We start from the raw sequence: 17629 nt of genomic DNA, 5'->3' as shown, positions 1-17629 counted from the left end.
CTCTTTCTCTCTTCACTAACTCCTAAGACAGTTTGTTTTGATTGACATTTCCCCTTCTCTTTCCTTCCTAAGATGTCTCTGTTTGTTTCACCCCATTGAAGATACTACAGAATTCTGTCAACAGTCACCTGTGAACATTAAGATGACGTGCCCTGGTCTATACCCTCTGCTGTCCCTGGTCTATACCCTCTGCTGTCCCTGGTCTATACCCTCTGCTGTCCCTGGTCTATACCCTCTGCTGTCCCTGGTCTATACCCTCTGCTGTCCCTGGTCTATGCCCTCTGCTGTCCCTGGTCTATACCCTCTGCTGTCCCTGGTCTATACCCTCTGCTGTCCCTGGTCTATACCCTCTGCTGTCCCTGGTCTATACCCTCTGCTGTCACAGCCCCAGGTCTTACCATGTGTTCAAAGACTACTTTCATCTCAGTGAAAAGGCCTGGCACCACAATGTCGCCATCTACCTTTGTACTGTGATTTGTATTGTTTGTTTATACTGGGGGAAATTGGTGTCAGCGATGATGTGCGTAGCTAGGGGAATAAGGAATAAGTCATGTGTGGTGTGTGGATTGTTGTGGGTCACACGTTGTGTGTGGATTGTTGTGGGTCACACGTTGTGTGTGGATTGTTGTGGGTCACACGTTGTGTGTGGATTGTTGTGGGTCCACATGTTGTGTGTGGATTGTTGTGGGTCCACATGTTGTGTGTGGATTGTTGTGGGTCACACGTTGTATGTGGATTGTTGTGGGTCACACGTTGTGTGTGGATCGTTGTGGGTCCACACGTTGTGTGTGGATTGTTGTGGGTCCACACGTTGTGTGTGGATTGTTGTGGGTCACACGTTGTGTGTGGATTGTTGTGGGTCACACGTTGTGTGTGGATTCTTGTGGGTCACACGTTGTGTGTGGATTGTTGTGGGTCCACACATTGTGTGTGGATTGTTGTGGGTCACACGTTGTGTGTGGATTGTTGTGGGTCCACACGTTGTGTGTGGATTGTTGTGGGTCACACGTTGTGTGTGGATTGTTGTGGGTCACACGTTGTGTGTGGATTGTTGTGGGTCACACGTTGTGTGTGGATTGTTGTGGGTCCACACATTGTGTGTGGATTGTTGTGGGTCACACGTTGTGTGTGGATTGTTGTGGGTCCACACGTTGTGTGTGGGTTGTGGGTCACACGTTGTGTGTGGATTGTTGTGGGTCACACGTTGTGTGTGGATTGTTGTGGTCCACACGTTGTGTGTGGATTGTTGTGGTCCACACGTTGTGTGTGGATTGTTGTGGGTCACACGTTGTGTGTGGATTGTTGTGGGTCACACGTTGTGTGTGGATTGTTGTGGGTCACACGTTGTGTGTGGATTGTTGTGGGTCCACACGTTGTGTGTGGATTGTTGTGGGTCCACACGTTGTGTGTGGATTGTTGTGGGTCACACGTTGTGTGTGGATTGTTGTGGGTCCCACGTGGTGTGTGGATTGTTGTGGGTCCACACGTTGTGTGTGGATTGTTGTGGGTCCACACGTTGTGTGTGGATTGTTGTGGGTCACACGTTGTGTGTGGATTGTTGTGGGTCACACGTTGTGTGTGGATTGTTGTGGGTCACACGTTGTGTGTGGATTGTTGTGGGACCACACGTTGTGTGTGGATTGTTGTGGATCCACATGTTGTGTGTGGATTGTTGTGGGTCACACGTTGTGTGTGGATTGTTGTGGGTCCACACGTTGTGTGTGGATTGTTGTGGGTCCACACGTTGTGTGTGGATTGTTGTGGGTCACACGTTCTGTGTTGTGTGTGTAACAAGAACTGTGTGTCAATACATACCATTGACACAGTATATTTTTTATAAAATTTATTGAACCTTTATTTAACTAGGCAAGTCAGTTAAGAACAAATTCTTATTTACAATGACTGCCTACCAAAAGGCAAAAGGCCTCCTTTCGGGACAGGGGATTAAGCAACACATGGCAACACAGCATGGTAGCGATACAACATGGGAGCAGCACAACATGGTAGCAGCACAAAACATGGTACAAACATTAAGAAGGTAGAGTCAACAATACATCACGCAAAGCAGCCACAACTGTCCGTAAGACTGTCCATGATTGAGTCTTTGAATGAAGAGATAAACCTGTCCAGTATATCTCGTTTTATTTACAGTAGTATGCACATGTATGTGAGTGATCTTTATGAATGTATGCACAGTATGTTCTGTATGTATGTATGGAGTGTGTGTGTGTGTGTGTGTGTGTGTGTGTGTGTGTGTGTGTGTGTGTGTGTGTGTGTGTGTGTGTGTGTGTGTGTGTGTGTGTGTGTGTGTGTGTGTACGTCTGTTATTGTGCTTATCGCATGTGTTTAGGGCGTCATTCACAGCGGGACTTTTCAGTCAGTGGTGTTACTCTGTTTACTGCATAGCTGACATTGTTTGGGTCTGTGGCTGCGTGTGGCTGTCACTGTGGTCCCCCAAGAGGCCAGAGAGTCTAGCACCTACCCACTGAGGGGTCTGGAGAGAGAGGGGGGTTTAGAGTCTAGCACCTACCCACTGAGGGGTCTGGAGAGAGAGGGGGGTTTAGAGTCTAGCACCTACCCACTGAGGGGTCTGGAGAGAGAGGGGGGTTTAGAGTCTAACACCTACCCACTGAAGGGTCTGGAGAGAGAGGGGGGTTTAGAGTCTAACACCTACCTACTGAGGGGTCTGGAGAGAGAGGGGGGTTTAGAGTCTAACACCTACCTACTGAGGGGTCTGGAGAGAGAGGGGGGTTTAGAGTCTAACACCTACCTACTGAGGGGTCTGGAGAGAGAGGGGGTTTAGAATCTAGCACCTACCTACTGAAGGGTCTGGAGAGAGAGGGGGTTTAGAGTCTAACACCTACCTACTGAGGGGTCTGGAGAGAGAGGGGGGTTTAGAGTCTAGCACCTACCCACTGAAGGGTCTGGAGAGAGAGGGGGTTTAGAGTCTAACACCTACCCACTGAGGGGTCTGGAGAGAGGGGGGGTTTAGAGTCTAGCACCTACCCACTGAAGGGTCTGGAGAGAGAGGGGGGTTTAGAGTCTAGCACCTACCTACTGAGGGGTCTGGAGAGAGAGGGGGTTTAGAGTCTAACACCTACCTACTGAGGGGTCTGGAGAGAGAGGGGGGTTTAGAGTCTAACACCTACCCACTGAAGGGTCTGGAGAGAGAGGGGGGTTTAGAGTCTAACACCTACCTACTGAGGGGTCTGGAGAGAGAGGGGGGGTTTAGAGTCTAGCACCTACCCACTGAAGGGTCTGGAGAGAGAGGGGGGTTTAGAGTCTAGCACCTACCTACTGAGGGGTCTGGAGAGAGAGGGGGTTTAGAGTCTAACACCTACCTACTGAGGGGTCTGGAGAGAGAGGGGGTTTAGAGTCTAGCACCTACCTACTGAAGGGTCTGGAGAGAGAGGGGGGTTTAGAGTCTAACACCTACCTACTGAGGGGTCTGGAGAGAGAGGGGGGTTTAGAGTCTAACACCTACCCACTGAAGGGTCTGGAGAGAGAGGGGGGTTTAGAGTCTAACACCTACCCACTGACGGGTCTGGAGAGAGAGGGGGGTTTAGAGTCTAACACCTACCCACTGAGGGGTCTGGAGAGAGAGGGGGGTTTAGAGTCTAACACCTACCTACTGAGGGGTCTGGAGAGAGAGGGGGGTTTAGAGTCTAACACCTACCTACTGAGGGGTCTGGAGAGAGAGGGGGGTTTAGAGTCTAACACCTACCTACTGAGAGGTCTGGAGAGAGAGGGGGGTTTAGGGTTATAGAGGGGAAGGAGGGAGGAAGCTTGGGAAGAGGGGAGAGACTAAAAGAAGTGTGAGATGGGTAGATATGGGTGGTCAGGATAGATTAAAAGTAGACACGATGGCTGGAGGACAAGAGGGGAGAATGTAGAATAAGTAAAGAGAGTTGAAGGAGAGAAGAGAGGTGATAAATAACAGGAGAGACATATATTGAGGAAGAGAAACAGAGAAAGCACTGGGAGAAAAGAGGGAGGCCGTGAGAGTAGGAGAGACATTTTTATATGTAGGAGTGTATTGGGTTCCCTGGCTTTTGGTCTCAACCGTCTAAGAGTTATTTTGAGATCTGTATTTGGACTGAAGGTCTATAATCAGGGGCGGACTGGCCATTTGGCATTTCGGGAAAATACCAGATGGGCTGGTCTATTATCTGGTTAATAATGGGGGCCTCAGGGAAAATAATGGGCCGGTGTGTTAGAAATGCTAAGGCTGATATAATCAAGGGAGCATCAGGCCTTCCACTGTTCTATGCAAGTCAGTAGGGTTAATTCTGATGTATGGATTGAGTAAGTGAGTGAGTGAGTGAGTGAGTGAGTGAGTGAGTGAGTGAGTGAGTGAGTGAGTGAGTGAGTGAGTGAGTGAGTGAGTGAGTGAGAAATCAATGTTTCTGCCACACGTTCATGATGAGCTGTCCACTTGAAAATCCAGGGCGAGTCCTCATTTGGAAATACCAGAAGTAAACCACAAGTCCACCAGTTCCAAAAATGTAGGCCCTAGTGCAAAATAACAATGTTTTACATGTTCCGGGTGCAGACCCGTTTTATAAATACAGAACAGAGACATTAGAACACAGAGAACAGAGATTAGAACAGAGACATTAGAACACACAGCCTTCCCTGTGGCTCAGTTGGTAGAGCATGGTGTGTGCAACGCCAGGGTTGTGGGTTCGATTCCCACAGGGGGCCAGTACAAAAAAAAAATGCATGAAATGAAAATGAAATGTATGTATTCACTACTGTAAGTCGCTCTGGATAAGAGTGTCTGCTAAATGACTAAAATGTAAATGTAAACACACAGAACAGACATTAGAACAGAGACATTAGAACACACAGAACAGAGACATTAGAATACACAGAACAGAGACATTAGAATACACAACAATAATCTACAAATGTTCTTACCCTCCTCCTCTGTCCCTTGTTTGCTCTCTCTTGCCAGGCAGTCAAGTTGCTTTCCATCACGAGAAAGAGTCACAACGCCCGTAGAAGTTGGCAAGAGAGCAGAAAGTGACTGGCACTCAGACTACCAACAGACATATAATGTGCTAAAAAACAACGCTCACAGCTGAAGCCTGACAATGACGGACAAACAAAATGGTAACAGTTTTAAAAATATATCAAATGTATCAATGAAAATTGGCTACCTTTTTGATAGTTATATGAAACAAAATGTTTGTTAGATAATTCCTAAACACATTTATGCTCCACACACTTTAGTGCTTATTATGTATCAATGCTATGATAACAAGTATAGAAACACTGCAATCCTTTTTTAGGAAATGGGCCCAAAGCCCCAGAGAATAGGGTGAAGGGGAAGCCTCCTCCGTACTCTGTGGAAACGCCCTATGGCTTCTGCCTGGACCTGGACTTCCTCAAGTACGTGGACGACATCGAGAAGGGCCACACCATAAAGAGGGTCCCCATCAAGCGCCGGAGCAGGGGGCAGAGGCCCAGCACTCTCCCCAGGAACCTCAATCTCTCTGGGCATGGCTACCAGCCTAGCCCCTGGGGCTCCACTGGAGCTCTGGCCTCCAGGTCTCGCCTCCCCGACCCCCACCAAGGCTATGGCTCTTGGGCTTATGATGGCAGATCGCCAGCCTCCCCTGGAGGATACAAGTCTGTGGCAGAGATGGAAGCCAGTATCAGGGCCTTTGATGAGCAGCCCTTGGGGGAGCACATCAGGCCCAATCTCCTGCGGGCCTCCAGCCTGCCTCTCACCGTCCTGCTAAGGAAAGGTTCAGAGTCAACTGAGGACCAGGCCAGTCTCCAAAGCTCCAGAGACCGTCCCAGAGGAAGGGACACTTCCACGGAAGACATCTTCTACTCCCTGGACCGCTCGTCCAACCAGGATTTTTCTGGAACCCTCCGCCGCCTCAATAAAGCCCTGCAGCATATGGGCGAGCTGGAGGAGGAGGTTCGGGTCATCCCAGAGCTCAAGGCACAGATCTACATCCTGCAGGAGGAGAGGGAGATGCTCCGTCTTGGACTGAACCCCAAACCCGCATCCCGAACCTTCTCCAACATGGCCAAAGACCACTCTTACGTGACCTCTGACCTCAAAAGACCCAGGAAAGAGAGTAATCTCTTCCTCGCCAACAATGACATCACCGATGATGACTCTAACCAGACACACGAATGGAGGACAAGCACAGACCTGGATGAGCTTCTCACAGTGACGTCTCTGCAGGCCAAAGTAGCCATGCTGGAGCAGAGGCTTCATGAGAGCAGCTTGGACCTCCAGAAGGCTACCGTGCTACTGAGAGAACAGCAGGAGGAGGGCCGGAGGAACGATGAGAGGATGTGCCAGCTGATCAGGAAAACTGGGGACTGGGGGAGAGCAGAAAGAGTCCCTGTGGAGCAAGATGAAAAACAGACTGAGAATTCTTCTAGGTGGGTCTTAGCAGGTGTGCATGGTACATCCGTTAGAGAAAGTTTCAATGTAGGAGAAGCTTTGTCGACAAATACAGTGACCTTTAGAACAAATAGACAAAACCCTGGCACTCAGATTGAGGACCTAGAAGATGATCAAGTTTGGGTTTCAGCTAGCTCTTTCATGATGGAGGCCCAAGCGAACAGTCTTGGAGCTGGTCAACACAGTTCAAAAACGGTGGTCCATTGCTCCGTCAGAGAACCAGGCCTAGCAGTACCCATGGAGCACATGCCCCAGGAGGAAGCCCCCACAGGGGGCATGGATCAAGCTGTGGCAGTCCTCCACGTAAGGAGGATCCAGTGTCTCCTGGAACAGCAGTGGGAGTGTCTGTGTGGGGGGACAGCACCAGAGGGGGGCAAGGCCCTGGAGCACCCAAATCCCAAGGTCAATTTACTACAGGAGGAGATGATGAGTCTGGTTCATACTCTTTCCTCCTACTACAACCATGGATCCAGTGCCGGAGAGGATTCTCAAGGAGGTATAGCCTATTTTCACAGATCTTCTTCTTTCGGGTTGATTTCCAGAACACAGATTAAGCCTATTGCTGGACTAAAAAGTATGCTCAATGAAGAATCTCCATTGAAAGTGCTTTCTAGTCCAGGAGAAGACTTGATCTAGGACTGAGAACCTGGAAAACAATTGACAGTCTACATTGACAATACATATTTTCAATTAAATATAAAAAGAAAAGTTATTTGGAACAAGGAATCATTTTCTCAGGTTCCTTATAAAGCTAATTGAATTCCAATGTTTATTTTATAGAACAGAGCTCTTTTGTCTTTCATAAATCAGACATTTTCGAACTCATTTGAATTTCAAAGCACAGTCATAATGTAACGCAATCGATTCCCAATGTTTTTGAAACCCCATTCGCGTCACGTCAGCACATTTAACTCATAGCTTTGAGCTATTTCTCCATCTAGCATGAAAGATTAGGTCAGATTTATGAGTCAATGACAGGAATTTACTGCACACAAATCCTATTACCCTGTCAGAGACTACTTACAGACAACTTTCCTTGCCTCTCTCACATTGAGACCCACAATTTACCATGCAGTGTAAATGAATGGTTATAGTTGGCCTGGCTTTATTCATGATAGATGTGTATTGATGACTGTAACTCTCTCATACTGTATGTATTTTATGAAGAATTTTGATCTTGCCATATTGGAATGACTATACAGTCCCTACAAGTACTTCCCTTCTCTACCTTTATACTAGCACTTTGGTCATAATTACAGGGAAATTACTTTGTTCTTGTGCTAAAGACAATTCAATGCTGCTGAGGACACAACTCACCAGACTCATGTGTCTTATTAAAGCAAAGAAATGAACATAAATACAGTTTATATGTAGTTATCAAACTTCCCGCATAGAGTCCCATTGTTATTAGGCTACCAAGCATGTATAATGGAGTATGTTTAAGGACTGTCTATTTCCACGTCATACTGTGTGGTTGGTCCCACCTGAAACGACAATAATTTGCAAAGCATTTGCAATTATGTATTTTTTATAAAGGGTTTGAGCTTCACCAACCCTTTAGTTGTTATTGCTTGTTTATCCGTTGTTGTATTCAAAATGGGACCGTGTGATTTAACAGCTCCTACGCCTTAAAAAATGCTTCCGTCTCGTCTAGGGTTGCAAAGGGAGGGTATATTACTGGAAACTTCTGAAGTTTATCAGTAAACAACCAGAATTGTGGTAACTTTCAAGGTATTTTAGGAGTTTTATCTAGTGGCCTTTTTTTGGGTACTTTAGATTATCACAGGTGTCTGTAATTATCTCTGTCCCTCTGTGTGGCCTTATCACATGTTAAATATGAATATAAACCATCAACTTAGTGAATACCATAGGGTGTTTAATATGAGACTTTCAGCATGAAATATCCTTTATACTATGTCAATATGTCTTTGTTGTAAATGTTTTGGCGCCAAACTGGTGGTAGATGTGAAAGAAGTCATTAGTTGGAAGAGTTTCATAGTTAATGGAAAATAATGCCATTGTTCATTAGATGCTTTTTGTTCATTTATTAAGTAGGCTATTTTCTCTTGAATTCTATGGCCTATTCACCAGAGGAGTGGTTCCCAACCTTTTTTGACTGCTGTACCACCAACTGAATTTTGCTCTTACCGGAGTACCCCTGAAGTACCCCTTCATTTTACCAGTAGGCCTATGGTCTCATGAGTCTTCTCAAGTACCCCCTGTGGATAGACCAAGTACCCCCTGTGGATAGACCAAGTAACCCCTGTGGATAGACCAAGTAACCCCTGTGGATAGACCAAGTACCCCCCTGTGGATAGACCAAGTACCCCCTGTGGATAGACCAAGTACCCCCTGTGGATAGACCAAGTACCCCCTGTGGATAGACCAAGTACCCCCTGTGGATAGACCAAGTACCCCCTGTGGATAGACCAAGTACCCCCCTGTGGATAGACCAAGTATCCCCAGAGGTCCTATCACCCCTGGTTGGGAACCTCTGCACTAGAAACTCATTGGCAATATGAATAATAGATATGAATAAATTTGTTTAAAGTTATTCAAGTATAAATTACCAGAGTTCCTATAGGTTACCATAGCTTTTACCAGTAGCTTTGCAATCCTAATCTTGGCGTTTTCTCTCCCAGTCCCAAAATCCATCATGAAGAGAAATGGGAGTGCTCAGATGTCAAAGAACCTCCACTTTGCTGGTGTGAACAGAGGGTAAGACACTAGTCTCCTGACGTTTATGTTGTTAACAAATAACTAACTTGAGCATCACCCTCTGAATTTATGACCAATTTATGGCTAACCCCGAAGATCTCACTGTGCAGCAACTCAAGTGTGGTACTGTCTGCATTTAGCTATGAAAACCCCTTGTACAGTGCCTTCAGAAAGTACTCACACCCCTTGACTTTTTCACATTTTGTCGTGTTACAGCCTGAATTTAAAATAGATTAAAATCACAAACTACATTCACAAACTAATTAAAAATGAAAAGATGTCACATCCTGACCATAGTAAGATGTGATTTTCTATGGTAGAGTAGGTCAGGGCGTGACAGGGGGTGTTTTGTGTTTTTCTATGTTTTCTATTTCTATGTTTAGGTTCTGGTTTTTCTATTTCTATGTTGTTTTTTGGGGATGATCTCCAATTGGAGGCAGCTGGTCCTCGTTACCTCTGATTGGAGATCATATTTAAGTAGGGGTTTTTCTTCCTGGGTTTTGTGGGTGATTTATATTTTGAGTAGTGTTTGTTTCTCTCTGCGTCACGGTTTGTTGTTTTGTCATATGCAGTTATTTATGTATTGCAAAGTTTCACAGATTTAATAAAATGTGGAACTACAACCACGCTGCACTTTGGTCCGATTCTTTTGACAATCGTGACAGAATAACCCACCACCAAGGGACCAAGCAGTGTGATATGGACCTATGGACGTTTGAGGAGATAAGGAGGAGTATATCTAGGGCTTTGGAGGATTTAGGGGCAGGAGAAGAGCGCCTCCCAGGGGAACAGGTGGAGGCAGCAAGAGCGCAACAACAAGGGAAGCACGAGAGGCAGCCCCCAAAACATTTTTTGGGGGGGCACACGGGTAGTTTGGCGGAGTCAGGGGTGAGACCTGAGCCAACTCCCCGTGCTTATCGTGGTGAGCATGTGCCTACCTCTCGCACTCTCCCTCCAGTGCGCCTCCATAGCCCAGTACGTCCTGTGCCTGCTCCTCGCACTCTCCCTCCAGTGCGCCTCCATAGCCCAGTACGTCCTGTGCCTGCTCATCGCACTCTCCCTCCAGTGCGCCTCCATAGCCCTGTACGTCCTGTGCCTGCTCCTCGCACTCTCCCTCCAGTGCGCCTCCATAGCCCAGTACGTCCTGTGCCTGCTCCTCGCACTCTCCCTCCAGTGCGCCTCCATAGCCCTGTACGTCCTGTGCCTGCTCCTCGCACTCTCCCTCCAGTGCGCCTCCATAGCCCAGTACGTCCTGTGCCTGCTCCTCGCACTCTCCCTCCAGTGCGCCTCCATAGCCCAGTACGGCAGGTGCCTGCTCTGAGCACCCGGTCCTCAGTGCGTCTCTCCAGTCCGGTGAGACCTGTTCCAGATCCACGAGAAAAGCCTCCAGTGATAATCTATGGTCCGAAGCCTGTAGAGATGATCCATGGCATGAAGCCTCCAGTGATGATCCATGGCCCGGAGCCTGTAGGGATGTTCCATGGCACGAAGCACTTTGGTAATCCATGGCCCAGAACCTGTAGGGATAATCCATGCCAAGGAGCCTGTAGGGATGATCCATGGCCCGGAGCCTTTAGAGATGATCCATGGCATGAAGCCTCCAGTGATGATCCATGGCGCGGAACCTGTATTGATGATCCATGGCATGGAGCTTGCAGCAACGGTCCCTAGTCCGGAACCTACAACGACGCTCTCCAGTCCGGAGCCTCCGGCGACGCTCTCCAGTCCGGAGCCTCCGGCGACGCTCCCCAGTCCCGGAGCCTCCGGCGACGCTCCCCAGTCCCGGAGCCTCCGGCGACGCTCCCTAGTCCCGGAGCCTCCGGCGACGCTCCCCAGTCCCGGAGCCTCCGGCGACGCTCTCCAGTCCCGTATTGCAAAGTTTCACGGATTTAATCAAATGTGGAACTACAACCACGCTGCACTTTGGTCCGATCCTTTCGACAGCCGTGACAAGATGAAATGTTTTAAGTCAATAAGTATTCAACCCCTTTGTTATGGCAAGCCTAAAGTTTAAGAGTAAAAATGTGCTTAACAAGTCACATCATAAGTTGCATGGACTCACTCGGTGTACAATAATAGTGTTTAACATGATTTTTGAATGATTACCTCATCTCTGTATCCTCAGTCGAGGAGTGAATTTCAAACACAGATTCAACCACAAAGACCAGGGGGGTTTTCCAATGCCTCACAAAGAAGGGCACTTATTGGTAGATGGGTAAAAAAAAAAAGCAGACATTGAATATCCCTTTGAGCATGGTGAAGTTATTAATTACACTTTGGATGGTGTATCAATATACCCAGTCACTACAAAGATACAGGCGTCCTTCCTAACTCAGTTGCCGGAGAGGAAGGAAACCGCTCAGGGATTTCACCATGAGGCCAATGGTGAGTTTAAAACAGTTAGAGTTTAATGGCTGTGATAGGAGAAAACTGAGGATGGATCAAGAACATTGTAGTTACTCCACAATACTAGCCTAATTGACAGAGTGAAAAGGAAGGCTGTACAGAATAAACATATACCAAAACATGCATCCTCTTTGCAATAAAGCACTAAAATAAAACTGCAAAAAATGTGACAAAGAAATTAACTTTATGTCCTGAATACACAGTGTTATGTTTGGGGCAAATCCAACACAACACATCACTGAGTACCACTCTTCATATTTTCTAGCATGATGGTGGCTGCATCATGTTATGGGCATGCTTGTCATCGGCAAGGACTAGGGAGTTTAAGGATAAAAAGAAACGGAATAGAGCTAAGCACAGGCAAAATCCTAGAGGAAAACCTGGTTCAGTCTGCTTTCCAACAGACACTGGGAGACAAATTCACCTTTCAGCAGGACAATAACCTAAAACAGAAGGCCAAATATACACTGAGTGTACAAAACATTAGGAAAACCTTCCTAATATTGAGTTGCCCTGAGAACAGCCTCAAATCGTCGGGAATGGACTCTACAAGATGTCGAAAGCATTCCACAGCAATGCTGGCCCACATTCACTCTAATGCTTCACATAGTTGTGTCAAGCTGGCTGGATGTCCTATGGGTGGTGGACCATTCTTGATAAACACAGGAAACTGTTGGGCGTGAAAAAACAGGCAGTGTTGCAGTTCTTGACACACTCAAACCGACTTGCCTGATACCTACTATCACTTACTATCCCGTTCAAAGGCACTTAAATATTTTGTCTTGCCCATTCACCCTCTGAAGGACACATACACAATCCATGTTTCAATTGTCTCAAGGCTTAAACATCCTTCTTTAACCTGTCTCCTCCCCTTTATCTATACTGATTAAAGTGGATTTAACAAGTGACATCAATAAGGGATCATAGCTTTCACCTGGATTCATCTGGTCAGTCTATGTCATGGAAAGAGCAGGTGTTCGTAATGTTTTGTCCACTCAGTGTACACTGGAGTTGCTTACCAAGATGACAATGAATGTTCCTGAGTTGCGTAGTTACAGTTTTGACTTAAATTGGCTTGAAAATCTATGGCAAGACTTGAAAATGGGTTTCTAGCAATGATCAACAACCAACTTGACAGAGCTAAAATAATATTAAAAAGAAAATGTGCAAATATTGTACAATCCAGGTTTGGAAAGCTCTTAGAGAATTACCCAGAAAGACTCACAGCTGTAATCCATGCCAAAGGTTATTCTAACAGGTGTTGACTCAGGGGTCTGAATACTTATGTAAATTAGATATTTCTGTATTTAATTTGCAATATATTTGCACAAAAATAATTAATAAATCTTTTCACTTTGTCATTATGGGTAAGAATTATATATTTTTTTAAACCATTTTGAATTCAGGCTGTAACAAAAAAAATTGAAATAAGTCAAGGGTTATGAGTACATTCTGAAGGCACTGTACATGGCTAGATTGTCAGGATGGCTGTACATGCTTAGAAAAAAAGGTGCTATCTAGAACTTAAAAGGGTTCTTTGGCTGTCCCCATAGGAGAACCCTTTGAAGAACCCTTCTTGGTTCCACAGAGGGTTATAAATGGTTATCATTTGGGTACAGCTGAAGAACCCTTTTTTTCTAATAGTATAATGGCAAAACACATTGGTTCCTTCTGATATGTATTTAGCTTTGAAACAACACCAAATGAGGATTTGGACCGTAAGAGCCATGCAAAGGAGGACATGTCAGCCCTACAGCAACAACCAGAAGGACAACTCCACCCTGGGGAGATGGCAGAGAAACTTGCAGACCATCGGGGTTCCAACCATGGAGACCAGAAAGAGGGAGACCCAAGCACAGGTCAAGAGATGATGGAAGGAACCGATCCGATGGACCAGACTACTCAAACTGCAGAACCAGACAAACAGACAGATAGTGGTGGGGATGTGGAAGCTGCAGAACCAGAGGAACAGAACAAGACAGACACAACACCGGAGGAACCCATGGAAGCAGAACCAGATCCAAACACAGATCCCAAACAAGACAGGTGAGGGGAACTGAGTATATTGTATTTTGTTCATGAATTATACAATTTGATGATTTGCCAGTTGTTTTGGCATATTAACTTTTTAATTTTGAAAAGTGTCATGACAATCTTTATTGTAATGTCTTGACGTTAGTGAGAGTATATGAATGGGACTGATGATTCTATTTCCTCATAGGGAGGCTGTAGAAGGGGAGTTCATAGCAGCATGTCATTTTGTCAACGATCACATGGATAACATGGATAACCCCAATGATGAAATGGTATGCATGGTACAGAAATACACTTAGACATATGCCTATAGGCACAGCCTAATTACAGTACACAAGCCTTATTCAACATGAATGGCTATCAACACAGATAAGGCAGGCACTACGAAAACACAGTGTGTTAAAGAGGAAATCATTTGTGTCATTTTTCATTTAATGAAGAGGAGCATAGTTATACACCTCATTACTTTCATTAGCATCATTAAAATGGACAGGTAATTGCCAAAATAAAGGAAACACCAACATAAAGTGTCTTACTAGGACCACCACGAGCCAGAACAGCTTCAATGAACCCTAACATAGATTCTACAGGTGTCTGGAACTCTACTGGAGGGATACGACACCAGTCTTCCACGAGGAAATACATCATTTAGTGTTTTGTTGGTGGTTTTGTTGATTGTGTTCAACTGGGTTGAGATCTGGTGCTCTTCAAACCATTCAGTGACCACTCGTGCCCTGTGGATGGGGGTGGCGTCATCCTATGGGGGCATAACCATGGTAGCCAAAATAATGACCTGCCCAGCATTTTTATACATGACCCTAAGCATGATGGGATGTTAATTGCCTAATTAACTAAGGAACCACACGTGTGTGGAAGCACCTGCTTTCAATATACTTTGTATCCCTCATTTACTCAAGTGTTTCCATTATTTTGGCAGTTACATGTCTATCTGCTGTTAGCGTCGTTAACATGTCTATCCGCTGTTAGCGTCGTTAACATGTCTATCCGCTGTTAGCGTCGTTAACATGTCTATCTGCTGTTAGCGTCATTAACATGTCTATGTGATGTTAGCGTCGTTAACATGTCTATGTGATGTTAGGATCGTTAACATGTCTATCTGCTGTTAGCGTCGTTAACATGTCTATCCGCTGTTAGCGTCGTTAACATGTCTATCCGCTGTTAGCGTCGTTAACATGTCTATCCGCTGTTAGCGTCATTAACATGTCTATCCGCTGTTAGCGTCGTTAACATGTCTATCCGCTGTTAGCGTCGTTAACATGTCTATCCGCTGTTAGCGTCGTTAACATGTCTATCCGCTGTTAGCGTCGTTAACATGTCTATCCGCTGTTAGCGTCGTTAACATGTCTATCCGCTGTTAGCGTCGTTAACATGTCTATCTGCTGTTAGCGTCGTTAACATGTCTATCCGCTGTTAGCGTCGTTAACATGTCTATCCGCTGTTAGCGTCGTTAACATGTCTATCCTCTGTTAGCGTCGTTAACATGTCTATCCGCTGTTAGCGTCGTTAACATGTCTATCCGCTGTTAGCGTCGTTAACATGTCTATCCGCTGTTAGCGTCGTTAACATGTCTATCCGCTGTTAGCGTCGTTAACATGTCTATCCTCTGTTAGCGTCGTTAACATGTCTATCTGCTGTTAGCGTCGTTAACATGTCTATGTGATGTTAGGATCGTTAACATGTCTATGTGCTGTTTCTCCCTAAAATATCCAATGGTAATGGATAGAAGTCTTCAGATAGGACCAGTTTATCCTCCATTTGGGGGAAAATGATCTTCGATCAGAGTCTATGGCAGGACTGGCCAACTCCAGTCCAGGTGGGCCACAGTGTGTGTAGGCTTTTGTCCCAGCCCCGAACTAACTAACACTCCCCGGTTATCTTCCGTCTGTTCCCCAGAGGCGGGGCCTGGTGGTGCTGTTCCAGCATTGGTTCCGGGTCGCGGCTGAGGAGGACTCTCTGGCCAATACGGTGTCTGTGTACCTCAGACAGGTGAGGACGGCGACGCCGTCGCTCCTCCCCTTCTTAGTTAACATAGCAGACGACAACGGCAACACGGTGCTGCACTACAGCGTGTCTCACACCAACTACCCCATCGTCAGCCTGCTACTGGACACGGGTAGGTACCACTGTGTATGTTTGTGTGTGTGATTACACTATTATGAGAATGGTGAAGGTAGGACAGTAAGTGTACACAGTGAATCTACACGGTTCCACAGTGTATCAACACTACCGTTCAAAAGTTTGGGTTCACTTAGAAATGTCCTTGTTTTTGAAAGAAAAGCTAATTTTTTTTGTCCATTTAAAATAACATCAAATTGATCAGAAATACAGTGTAGACATTGTTAATGTTGTAAATGACTATTGTAGCTGGAAACGGCAGATTTTTTTATGGAATATCTACATAGGCGTACAGAGGCCCATTATCAGCAACCATCACTCCTGTGTTCCAATGACACGTTGTGTTAGCTAATCCAAGTTTATCATTTTAAAAGGCTAATTGATCACTAGAAAACCTTTTTTCAATTATGCCATCACAGATGAAAACTGACCTTCTTTACACTAGTTGAGTATCTGGAGCATTACAGGCTCGATTACAGGCTCAAAATGTCCAGAAACAAAGCCCTTTCTTCTGAAACTCGTCAGTCTATTCTTGTTCTGAGAAATGAAGGCTATTCCATGTGAGAAATTGCAAAGAAACTGAAGATCTCGTACAACGCTACGCACTACTCCCTTCACAGAACAGCGCAAACTGGCTCTAACCAGAATAGAAAGAGGAGTGGGAGGCCCCGGTGCACAACTGAGCAAGTGGACAAGTACATTAGAGTGTCTAGTTTGAGAAACAGACGCCTCACAAGTCCTCAACTGGCAGCTTCAATAAATAGTACCCGCAAAACACCAGTCTCAACGTCAACAGTGAAGAGGCGACTCCGGGATGCTGGCCTTCTAGTCAGAGTTGCAAAGAAAAAGCCATATCTCAGACTTGCCAATAAAAAGAAAAGATTAAGATGGGCAAAAGAACAGACGCTGGACAGAGGAACTCTGTTTGCTGATGCTCCAGATACTCAACTAGTCTAAAGAAGGCCAGTTTTCTTTAAACAGCACAACAGTTTTCAGCTGTGCTAACATAATTGCAAAAGGGTTTTCTAAGGATCAATTAGCCTTTTTAAAATAATAAACTTGGCTTAGCTAACACAACGTGCCATTGGAACACAGGAGTGATGGTTGCTAATAATGGGCCTCTGTACGCCTATGTAGATATTCCATTAAAAAATCTGCCGTTTCCAGCTACAATAGTTATTAACAACATTAACAATATCTACACTGTATTTCTGATCAATTTGATGATATTTTAAACGGACAAAAAATGTGCTTTTCTTTCAAAAACAAGGACATTTCTATGTGACCCAAAACTTTTGAACGGTAGTGTACATGGTTCCACAGTGCATCTACATGGTTCCACAGTGCATCTACATGGTTCCACAGTGCATCTACATGGTTCCACAGTGCATCTACATGGTTCCACAAGTGCATCTATAGTCTCTCTTGAAACAATACTACAAAAACACAAGTTGACATGAAGGTCCAATACACGTTTCTAAATGGGTGTGTGTTCCCTCTGCAGGTGTTTGTGAGGTGGACCTTCAGAACAAGGCGGGGTACACAGCGGTGATGCTGGCCTCCCTGACGGCCCCGGACAGCTCTGGGGACATGGAGGTGGTCGGCAGGCTCATGGAGCTGGGGGACGTCAATGCTCAAGCCAGCCAGGTCACTGTCATTGCCTCTGTAGACACCAAGTACACACCTCGTACTTCAGCCTAACACTATTATATTGTACTGTAGGACCAAGCATCTCAGTATTCCAAAGCAATAGACGAGAATGGATACAAAATCCATAGTGGATATTTCAGAGTTACATACACTATATATACAAAAGTATGTGGACACCCCTTCAAATTAGTGGATGTGGCTATTTCAGCCACACCTGTTGCTGACAGGGGTATAAAATCAAGCACACAGCCATGC

General features: G+C 45.6%; 1 protein-coding gene across 1 annotated transcript in view; it reads left to right on the top strand.

Annotated features, from left to right (window-relative positions):
• LOC106598420 (KN motif and ankyrin repeat domain-containing protein 2) overlaps window positions 1–17629 on the top strand; it is a 37080-nt gene that overhangs the window by 14299 nt on the left and 5152 nt on the right. The window contains exons 2-8 of the mRNA XM_014189463.2: window positions 4958–5115; window positions 5295–6926; window positions 9073–9148; window positions 13241–13600; window positions 13776–13860; window positions 15503–15722; window positions 17229–17371. Of these exons, the coding sequence (XP_014044938.2) occupies window positions 5097–5115; window positions 5295–6926; window positions 9073–9148; window positions 13241–13600; window positions 13776–13860; window positions 15503–15722; window positions 17229–17371 (2535 nt within the window). The 5' untranslated portion in view covers window positions 4958–5096. The remainder of the gene's footprint in view (window positions 1–4957; window positions 5116–5294; window positions 6927–9072; window positions 9149–13240; window positions 13601–13775; window positions 13861–15502; window positions 15723–17228; window positions 17372–17629) is intronic.

Source organism: Salmo salar, chromosome ssa03 (assembly GCF_905237065.1).
Source record: "Salmo salar chromosome ssa03, Ssal_v3.1, whole genome shotgun sequence".
Classification (NCBI taxonomy): Eukaryota; Metazoa; Chordata; class Actinopteri; order Salmoniformes; family Salmonidae; genus Salmo; species Salmo salar.
The sequence above is the reverse complement of the archived record's forward strand: the minus strand, read 5'-3'. Positions and strand labels throughout refer to the sequence as shown.